This window comes from Teleopsis dalmanni, chromosome 1 (assembly GCF_002237135.1).
Source record: "Teleopsis dalmanni isolate 2A chromosome 1, ASM223713v2, whole genome shotgun sequence".
Classification (NCBI taxonomy): domain Eukaryota; kingdom Metazoa; phylum Arthropoda; class Insecta; order Diptera; family Diopsidae; genus Teleopsis; species Teleopsis dalmanni.
In genome coordinates this window covers 209,753,351-209,764,279 of record NC_051846.1, presented here as the reverse complement: position 1 = coordinate 209,764,279, position 10,929 = coordinate 209,753,351, and the positions used below count along the sequence as shown (strand labels likewise).

Here is a 10,929-nt window from a genome sequence, read left to right as displayed (position 1 = left end):
AAGTTCTTGTTTATTTGCGTCGAAAATGCAATGAATTACTATGAATACCAGAATACTATGTCCTAGGAGTCCTGCTTAAAGTACTTACAATAACTTTTTCTTGGTTGTGTTGCATATTTCATAATTGTTAAAGAATTTTCCACAGAATTCTTGCAGAATTTTACAAAGTCCTAGACAAAAGTCAGCATTTAGGCGCTACTGAAGTGGTTGGTCATATTATTTTACGTAAAGGAAGAGAAATAAGATTAAAAAGAAGAATAACAAATAGTTAACTCTTAATGGTTAAGATTTATTTTTATGTTTTCTAGTGAGTGGAGAGCATCTCAACCATCTCATAGGAATAAATGGAGAAGATTTCCACAGCATTGAGGAAACTTCATTTTAGTAATCAGGCGAGAGAGATGTGAAGATATTGGCTTAATACCTAGCGAGCTAGGTTCATTTAAGCCAAATAGCAGGGGCTTAAATTAGGGAGATTGGGTGATGGTAAAGGGGGTGGGGTGAGACTAGCGACAAACTTTGTGAATAGTGGAACAAGTACTGGGGGGACTTGTAGCGCAAGGTTTGAATGAAGTCTTCAGGGAGAGTATTGGAGATGAAGAAATCAACACATAAAGAACAGAGATGGGGATGTGCTTTTTGTCAGGCTTGGTGCTATCCCGAAAAAGTTTCTGCTCAAGTAGGCGGATTCTTTCCATTTGGGTGAAAGAGATTGCAGACCAAATGGAGAAATTAATAGGGAAGGCGACCTTATTTATAATCATCTTAAATGTGCTAAATTAGGTGATAATACATTGAGGTGATTGTAGTTTTTGCTTATATCTTTAAGCTTTCTTCGTGATTCTTTTTTGTTGATAATTTTTTATGATATAATGCCGTAAATAATAGTCTCAATTATCGATTATAGTTTTTTGGTATTCTGATTTTTCTCACTCACCTATTTTTCCAGTTCCTTTGTGCCACCAACTGCAAAAGTGTAGATAAGAAAATTTAAAATGAAATTAAAACTAATTGAAAATTAGAGCTGAGCAAGTATCCTTGCGTGTCTCAAGGTGCACTATTTGAGCGTGTGAATGTGCGTGTCTATGTGTCCTGACACTTCCTTCGAAATGCGTCTTTTCTTCGGTTCGGCTGTGGCATTTCACCTAGGCCAATTCGTTGCTGTGGTAAGAATTACAAAGCCAATTCCATTTCAAGGCAAATAAATTGTTAACAGCAAACAGCCACGCAGTCAATGTCACTTAGAGATTTGCCATTTGCTGTGTCAACAGAATTTAATATTTGAGCAGAGTTTCGCCACGAGTATTTAATTCCTAATAAGAGTTCTACTTGGAAATTAATTTTCGCTAACATTTGCTTAATGTAATTAACATTTCTGCGCGTATTTTAGCGAATTTGCACGTTTAGCATTTTTGCATTTTTTCCCTAAAACTTCATTTGTTGCTACTTTGAAGATATTTTTATGTTCGGAATTTCTGCTCTTCCGCAGTTCCGTCGTCATAAAGTAGAAATCCTAGAATAGCCTTCCACTTTATTTATTGGTGATTAAAAGTTTTCGCTTACTAATTCATTTAAAAATAGATATTTTAAATTAAATTCCCTGCTATTAAAATAAATTAATTTATTTTTAAGCTTTTTCATTTTATAAATTCAACATTTTCTCTAAAAAAAATATAACATATTTTATACAGCATTAATGTATAATTTAGTTAAAAATTTTGAAATAAATATGCTTCTTCATAATTAACTACTCACAGAGCTAGAGGATTTTTTATTTAATTTTTTATTCCAATTTTGGAACGGTTATATTGAAAGGGTATGGAAAGAGAATAGAAGTTTTCTTGCTTACATTTTAGAAAAAAATATCTTAAGAAGGTAATTAATAGCTGCTGCTATATCAATTCTTGTATAAATTTTTTGCTTTCATATTGTTTTTTTATAATATAGTTCATAAAAATTCAAATTTTAATGGAAAAATCTGGAGTTACTGCTTAAAGAAGATGTTACAAGTCCATAATGATAGCGGATTATCGTAGATAATGATGACAACATACTTTACATTATAGGTAAGAGAGTATAAGGAAATTTAATCCCCCTTGCCAATATAATCGACAGATAATCTTCTACAAAAACACTAGTAAAATATGTGTTCTAATATAACTTTCATCCGACTCTCTCTGTCACAATCCTGAATACGGCACTGATTTGGATATATTATGTTTCATATACATAATATTATTTTGTATATTAATATATTTTCTGTAATTATATATAACAGGATTATCCAGACCAGATGCCGTCGCGGCCAATACAAATCACTGTACAGATTGGAGGGTCGCAGAAACAAATACATACGTTCATAGTTGTTTTGGAGAAAGGTAAAAATGTGGTTATAATGTTAAATTTAATTTCATTAATTTATCAATTTGAATTCATTTATTTGATATACCATAAAATTAAAATAATATGGTTTCACTAGTATAGTAGTCGCGGGCCGTACAAACATTAGCCGCAGGCCGTATGTGATCTTATTTACTGCTGTCCTTTTCTCCTAAGTGGAGTATAGGGCCTCCGCAGTAGTCGATCTCAAGCCCAGTTGCCAAAGGAGGAGTGAATGTGACCAACTAATCTGAATGGCTTTTGAACATCATAGCGTCTCAGGAAGTAGGTGAGGACAAACAACTCTTCAAGAACTCACTAAGAAAGCGGGTCACCATAGTCTTTGAACCCATCACTCATTCACTAATTTTTACATATACTCGTAACAAACATGAATCAAAACCACAGCGAAACCATATCTCCACGGCTAATACCCCTGCCACTGCAGCAGGAGCATGGGATGTGGAGGCGCCAAATTCACGTTTGAGTATCTGGATGACTGAAACCGAAACATCAAATATGATTAAATAATATATATATGTAATAAATTTATTATTTGTAATTGCAAATATATATATTCTAATATTAGAATTCGAATTCTTTAAAATTTTTTGTCTAAATCAATACTTTTGGATTCTTAAAACTATGCATAAATATTTTCTATTTAAAGTTAATCTGTCTGTAATGATTTTAGTATATTTAAATAGGAAAATTCTTCACCCCATTAATATACACTTTTTAATTTATTTGCTTGGCCATAAAAATTTTTTTATAGATTGTAAATATTTGCATATGTTTTCGGTTAGAAAATCGGTGTTAAAACTCCCACAGAATTCACGCTGAAAGACATTCATAAATTATTTTGTTTGCGGTGCTAAAAATTATATTTATATAATTAACACCAACTGGCACGGTTTCGAACTATTTTGCGCTGAATAATGAATGAAATAATTGAATATAATTACTCAATTTAAGTGGAAAGCAGCTTTGATGGAAGTGCAGTTGCAAAACTCTTGTCACTTGGAGCACTTCCGCCTATATAAGAGTGCATAATCTGATAAGTTTCAAAGTGGAGTGAAGTTAAGTAATTTTTTTAAAAATTCATCAATCGATTTTGAGGAAAATGTCGCAGTCTCACAGTTTCGAGCAGTTTATGCAGATACCTATAATATTTTACAAAACCATTGGCGAAGAGCTTTTCGAGCATCGTTCCACAAACAAACTTAAAAGTCTTCTTCTCAAAATGTATCTGTACTTCGGTTTTATAAATTTCAATTTTCACGTTATGGGTGAGATTGTGTTTTTCTTAAAGTCCTTGGGCACACGTGAAACCGTTCTGCAAGCAATCGCCGTGGCACCTTGCATGTTCTTTTCCTTTATGTCCAATTTGAAGCAGATTTTATTAGCATCCCACAAGCCCTTACTACGCCAGCATTTAAAGCAGTTGGAGGACTTGTTCCCCACAACCAGCAAAAAGCAGTCCGAATACAAATTGCAGCATTACGAACGCATTATGCGCCGCGTTATGGTCATTTTCACAATGCTCTGCATGATGTACACATCCACCTTCAGTTTTTATCCTGCATGCAAGGCATTTGTAAACTATTATTTTCTGGATGCTCCTCGCTACGAACGTAATTTCGGTTTTTTGGTTTGGTATCCGTTTAATGCGACATCAACGAGACTCATATATTGGACGACATATTGGTCGCTGGGGCACGCAGCGTACTTAGCAGGTGTTGCATTTTTATGTGCGGATTTGTTGCTGATTGCCTCAGTTACGCAGTTGGTAATGCATTTCGATTACATATCAAAGCAGCTGATAAACTTCAAAGGAAATGTCGCAAAAGAAGTCGAGAATATTAAATTTTTAAATGGAATTGTCGATTATCATGCCAAATGCTTAAAGTGGGATTATTTAATTACTGCAATTTTGTTTCAGAAAAATATTAATCATTAAAAAATTTCATTTCATTTTAGTATCAGCGAAGAAGTGAATACGATTTTCAGCTTTTCATTGCTGTTCAATTTTTTGGCGGCATCGCTCAATATTTGCTTCATTGGCTTCCAGGTGACCACTTCAACGACCGAAGACATAATAATGTACTGTATATTCATGATTGCCTCTTTGGTGCAGGTGTTCATTGTTTGCTATTATGGAGACGAATTAATGACGGCGGTACGTATGGCTATTTTATTCCTTCAATGTTTAGAATATAATAATACAATTTTGTCAAACTCTTTGTTCTAAATTTCAACTTACATGTATGATAACAATCAGTTCTAGTTTAAGATATTTTCGTATTCTATCGTACTCTCTGTTTACTCACACCTACTCTTTGTGTACGCTAGAGAACGTAACTAACATAGATAGAGATAATGGTAACCAATTTATGTGGATCTCGAAATTAGTGCCAACTAGAGCTCAAGTCATAACGCTTTCATTTTGACATATTCTGTTTAATAGTTTGTCTAATAGTGTTTAGTTTCTATTGAGACCATTTGTAGTTTATCTATAGAGGTGAACACCGTTGTTCGAATTATAAACATAAACACTCTTTTGAAATTTAACTTATATATATGACTAAAAGTTCCTTACAATTATTTAAAACTTTAATTATTTCACTTTCAGAGCTTTGGTGTAGGTGACGCTGCTTATAATCAGTATTGGTTTCATATGGGTACGAAGTACAAAAAAATTCTCTTATTAATCGTTGCACGTAGTCAAAGACCAGCATCCATTAGAGCCCCTACATTTCCACCCATATCGTTCAACACATATATGAAAGTATGTATATTGTATTATATCTTATATATTTTTCATTACAGACTTTTTATTCTTAATTTTAGGTTATAAGCATGTCGTATCAATTTTTTGCACTTTTAAGAACCACCTATTCAAGTGATTAAGTATATATGGAAATAACTAAAGCAGGATGTACTAAAGTTATCAGTAATGGAAATATATGTATGAACAATATATGAATATATTTACACATTATATATATATACAATATACATAATAATATTATAATGTTCTATCAACACTTATAAAATAGAATAGAGGTGTCAATCGACACCAACATAAATAAATAACAAAATTGAATATTGAATTGAATTGAATAAAATAATAACTTATTATATGTTTAAATTTATGCATTAATATATTTTTGTTTTTATTAAACAATATAGTCAGTTCACTGAACCCCGTTCAGTCAACTAAAAGATATATTAATATACATCGAACGCTATTTTCTTTTCATTTTGTTTACAATACTATTATATACAACAAATTTCAACGTTTTGATGAACCCATTTAACTGATTTTAGTCACGAACATTATATTAGAGCATTTTGCACTGCAGTCTGTGATCTATTGTGCCTAGTTCATGGATCCAGAAAATGTTTCTAAGTCCCACTTCCTCTATAAAGTGAAGTTTAGAACCCACATTATCAATTCTGATTATTATTTCTGTTATGTCGATGGACGGAGAATTTTGTCGCATTTTGGCAATAAATTGAAGTTTTGAACGAGTCTGGTAAATATTTTTATTATGTCGATTGATTTCGTATTACGTACTCAATGTATATCTTCAAGATAAAATCCATAAAAAGGGACATATTTTTATAAATTTAGAGTATTTCTTCAAGTATGACTACCTCTATAAATTATAGTATTGAACCTAAATTTCCAAGTCTTATTTATTCATCCAATCTTCACAGGAAATGCTTACCAAGCTACTTTTATTGATATATTATTTTATTAGATTCTATTGGATTTTGCTTCTGATAGCCCTGGTAGATTATGCTAGTAAAGTTTTCTTTGTTTGTTAATTTCTTTCCACACACATTGTCTACTTTGAAAAAATGGGTAATAGTCAATTCCATATATGATTTTCCTATCATCTAATTTAGTTGAGCAGATTTGCAACAAAGTAAGTCTACGCGGTACTTAGCGTTATTAAAGGTTCTTAACCAAGGGGTCTTAGAAATAAAGTCTTTACTTAATCTCTATTTTAATTTATTTTTTCTTAATGAAAAATATTCCGCAATTCCTCATCATTTTTTAATTAACGTATTTATTGATATATTTACTTCGTTTAATATATCAACAACTCTGCTGAAGTAGATAGATATTCTGTGTCTATATCTATTATAACAAATATATATAAACCATTTAAATATGCTTATAGTTCATTATATTTTAATATATAAAGGAATTATTCAATTACGGACGGTTTGCTTGAGTTAGTGTAACCAGCACCTTTACTCTCTTTTATATGTGGGCCTCTTAATTTCTTGCTGGGGACATAGGATGATTTGTAGTCATGAGCTTTATTATGTTGAAGTTGTTTTAAGCTAGTGCAGTCTTTTTCAACTCGAGGTTTCTTCAAAACCCCCCTCTACACCTTGACCTATTGTTTATCACTTCATCAGACTAAGCAATACTTGTCCTCAGATCTGCATACCTCTCCGAGGAGCCTGTAACCATTTTGAGATTTGATAACGCGGTGTTGGTAAGTCTGTCAGTTTTCATAAATAATTTCAGGGCTCTAACCTTTATGTACTTTTTGATCGGATCAATCTTGAGGTCCCTGGGGATGTCATTCGCCCTACTGTACCATGAAACTTTGAACAGTCTTCTCAGAGCCTGGCTTTGTGCAATTTCTAGCTGGTGAATAGTAGTGTTTGCTGGGGACATAGGATGATTTGTAGTCATGAGCTTTAAGCATCTTAATCTAGTAATCTGGTAATCTAATTTTAGTGATACAACAGTTTTAAACAATAAAGGACGATTATTGGTCCAAAAAGTTCTTAAAAATTTATAGCATGAATTTCACATTTGATTATGACTAATCATATTTTTATATATTTCTTGCGGGATGATTATGAAGTAATTTAATGTTCCTGTAAAAAAACGTACTCCCCATGTGATGTGTTTAAAACAAATGTGCTATTTAATTCTATATATTTAATTTTATATATATTTAAAATTTTTAATAATTTATTCCAGCTATTCTAATTGTCTTAAAGCTTATTTGATCGTTTTAAAAATTAAAAGCATTAAAAGAAAATCGTGATGTGTATATTAATTTTCCATTTAATGAATAAAAAATAAGCACGTGTCGATTATAAATAATAAAAGTACATCATAAGGATTTAATTTTGCGGACATAATTAGAAAAAGTCATACAAAGAGTCACGCCAAAGTTTTGGTTTTTTGTTGTTCATATTTTAGGGAAGTCAAAATAAATATAAAAATGTTTTAATAAATTTTTAAATGGGAAAATAAAAATTCTTATATAAAACTTTTTCTAAATAAAAGTGTCGATTGTGCGCCCTTTAGATTTATGTGTCGAACTTTTCGAAAAACTTTTGTTTTACACATTTTTCACGCAAAGCAATTGCCACTACGACTTTGGCTTAATAAGTTTATTCCTTGCTATGAATTCATAATTATTTTAGAATGAAATCTTGATTTGAAATGGCTTGTAACGCAATGTATACACACCACACCAAAAACTATAAAATAGCAACATTCCACATAAGTCAAGTCAAATACAAAAACATAGCAAGTCCTTAAGGATGTGTGAGAGTAAGACGCCTTTTCGTACTTTTCGAGACTTTATGTACTTGCCAGAGGTGTTCTACAAAACCATTGGGGAGGAACTCTACGAACATCGCTCGAACAACAAATTACGTAGTTTCATCTATAAACTATATTTTTATTTTGGCTTCTTGAATTTCAATTTTTACGTGTTCGGTGAGGTTGTTTTCTTTTCGAAAGCGCTAGGATCGCGTGAAACCATCTTACAAGCTACCGGAGTGGCGCCTTGCATGTTTTTTTCGTTTATGGCGAATTTCAAGCAAATTGCTTTGGCTGTGCATAAGCACACATTACGTGAACACTTCGATAAGCTTGAGCTGTTGTTTCCATTGACCAGAACTCAGCAAATGGCTTACAGGCTGCAGCACTACGAGCACATCATGCGACGTGTTATGACGATCTTTGCGTTCCTCTGCTTGACTTACACATCCACTTTCAGCTTTTATCCGGCAATCAAAGCTTTTGTTAACTATTATTTTCTGAATGCTGAACACTATGAACGCAGTTTCGGTTTTTATGTTTGGTTTCCATTTAACGCCACTGCCACAGCAGGTATTTATTGGACCACATATTGCTCTATGGGTCATGCAGCTTACTTGGCGGGTGTGGCGTTCCTATCCGCTGATTTATTGATTATTGCTTCAGCTACTCAACTCGTTATGCATTTTGATTATATGTCGGAACAGTTGCACAATTTTAAGGTGAAGGACGTGGACGTGAAGAAGAATATGGAACATATAAAATTTTTAAATAATTTGGTTATGTATCATGCCGAATGCTTGGAGTGTGTATTTGCCTGAATTACTAAGACGTATACTAAATTTTTACATTTTCAGTATAAGTGAGCAGTTGAATTCCATATTTAGCTTCTCGTTGCTGCTTAACTTCTTGGCTGCGTCTTTGAATATTTGCTTTACGGGCTTCCAAGTGACGACATCAACCGCTGAGGATATAATAAAGTATTGTATTTTTTTAGCTGCGTCACTGGTGCAAGTTTTCTTGATATGCTATTACGGAGATAAATTGATCACAGCGGTAAGATAATTATAAAATTGTTGGCATTATTTAGTGAAAATTACAACACACCGTGACATATTACAACGGTAAGGTAATAATGTAATTATAATTAATATTAAGCGAAGAAAACTATATACCACCACTAAGGTGAGCTATTATAGTAATCCGATCATTGGACCTATAATGACAGTTTGTTTTGTTTTATATGTTGTGAGGGCAATCAATCTGTGCCCAAGATGGGAAAGGCTCATTTAGCTTAGTCTAAATTCACAAAGTTTATAAATTCACATGTTTTAGTATCACATGTTTACAAAAGCGAGAACTACTGGTGTCCACGAAACAAACGTTGTTCAGATGATACCTGCAGTACCTTGTCAATAGTCCGATTTGGTTCACGAATACGTTAGAGGAGTGGAAGTCTACGTACTTCCATTCACTTGGTTTTGGAAAGAACCGTTTTGAAAGAGAGCCTTACTGACTCGACTAATCAACCTGTAAGCTACTTTTTGAATAGAGCAGTAATGACGTACTTTTCGCAAGAACCTGGAACATTTGTTTAGAATTAGTATTTTGTACTAATCACAAATTTGTAGAAATCTTAATAGTTTTAAAGTAGGTTTTGTAAATATTTAAAAAGAAAATACATTTTTTGCTGTTTAATGTTGTTTTAATGTTTTTTTACATGGAATCTTCAATTATAGAGCAATGGAGTTGGTGAAGCAGCCTTTAATCAGGACTGGTTTGGTATGAGTAATAAATACAAGCGAACTCTTTTGTTAATAATTGCTCGTTCTCAGAAGCCAGCGGCACTAAAAGCTCCTACATTGCCACCGATTTCTTTCGTTACTTACATGAGAGTTAGTATATTAATTATCTTTTAGGATTAGTTAACAAAACATGAGTATTGATATATTTATATACTTCTTAGGTAATAAGTTGGTCCTATCAATTCTTTGCCTTATTAAGGACAACTTACACCACAAATTAAATAATTATTTTTTAATATTACAATTATATGAAATAAATTATCATAATATGAAAAAATTATTGTTTTTAAATAATGTTTATTTATAATATATTTGTAAATATGTTAAATATATTGTGACTAAATTATACTTTCTTACGTACGTATTCTTACGTATTCATTTAAAATTTGAACCTGCATAAAGCTTATATTACTGAAATTACTTAAATCATTAAACGATGATTTAACTTAATAAAATAATTAATCCACGGCATAATGACTTTCATCAGTCGACCAAGGAAGGCTCAATATTTACGGAATTAATCATTTGTTACAATTAAAATATGTCGGCAGCCTTTGTAGATAAAGATTAATATTAATTTTTAAAGAGTGGAAACATACAGGTCCTTGCTATTGAAATTCTTGTAATTACCTCAGAATTTAATATTTTCCTCATTATGAAGTGGTCTTACTGAATTCTGGATCATGCCGAGCACTTATGAACTCCCTTCTCAATATCGAAGTAGCAAGCAAAAATAGGAAGAGGAAAGCGGTTATAATTTATACTGCCAGTGCCATGTACTTGTAAATCATTGCCCGTTATAGGTTCTTACCACCTTAAGTATCTATTAAAAATTTCCAATGTGTGCATTGGCTTCTTTATCGTAGTATAGTGCTTTAAAGTGACACTTTTCGCTTTGTAAAAACAAAGTAAAACAAGCCACAGTATTCCAAAACTATACTCTATAAGGCTGTAAGTTTTGGATTTTTAATTATCCCTAACATTTGGTATATACATTTTGTGAGTCAGTTCAACTGTAAAAACATTGTTTGATTTGAAGTCTTGTAACTCTGTTTGAAACCACTTCAGGGCTAGTTTTTGCAAACATCATTTCTCCAACGTCCTTGCTGAGCCCATCAACAATTTTTATTTTTCAAAATCCAGATCGATGATTATGTT

The 10,929-nt window shown here is 32.2% G+C and overlaps 2 protein-coding genes across 2 annotated transcripts; both read left to right on the top strand.

Annotated features, from left to right (window-relative positions):
* The first annotated feature begins 3,395 nt into the window (after positions 1 to 3,395).
* Positions 3,396 to 5,316, top strand: LOC119675268 (odorant receptor 67c-like). Its single transcript, XM_038086459.1, has 4 exons — positions 3,396 to 4,287; positions 4,360 to 4,558; positions 5,012 to 5,167; positions 5,230 to 5,316. The coding sequence occupies exons 1-4, from the start codon at positions 3,503 to 3,505 to the stop codon at positions 5,287 to 5,289; spliced, it is 1,200 nt and encodes a 399-aa protein (XP_037942387.1). The 5' UTR covers positions 3,396 to 3,502; the 3' UTR covers positions 5,290 to 5,316.
* A 2,649-nt stretch (positions 5,317 to 7,965) lies between these two features.
* Positions 7,966 to 9,992, top strand: LOC119667183 (odorant receptor 67c-like). The gene is made up of 4 exons (XM_038076471.1): positions 7,966 to 8,771; positions 8,824 to 9,022; positions 9,706 to 9,861; positions 9,933 to 9,992. Exons 1-4 carry the CDS (start codon positions 7,966 to 7,968, stop codon positions 9,990 to 9,992), a joined length of 1,221 nt encoding a protein of 406 aa, XP_037932399.1.
* The last annotated feature ends 937 nt before the right edge of the window (positions 9,993 to 10,929 follow it).

Bases quoted from the DNA above. Each gene is read 5' to 3' on its own strand.
- LOC119675268 (XM_038086459.1), top strand. From the start codon at position 3,503: ATGTCGCAGTCTCACAGTTTCGAGCAGTTTATGCAGATACCTATAATA. The intron at 4,288-4,359 runs GTGGGATTATTT...ATTTCATTTTAG, and splicing joins TATCATGCCAAATGCTTAAA to TATCAGCGAAGAAGTGAATA. The intron at 4,559-5,011 runs GTACGTATGGCT...TTTCACTTTCAG, and splicing joins GAGACGAATTAATGACGGCG to AGCTTTGGTGTAGGTGACGC.
- LOC119667183 (XM_038076471.1), top strand. From the start codon at position 7,966: ATGTGTGAGAGTAAGACGCCTTTTCGTACTTTTCGAGACTTTATGTAC. The intron at 8,772-8,823 runs GTGTGTATTTGC...TTACATTTTCAG, and splicing joins TATCATGCCGAATGCTTGGA to TATAAGTGAGCAGTTGAATT. The intron at 9,862-9,932 runs GTTAGTATATTA...TATACTTCTTAG, and splicing joins CTTTCGTTACTTACATGAGA to GTAATAAGTTGGTCCTATCA.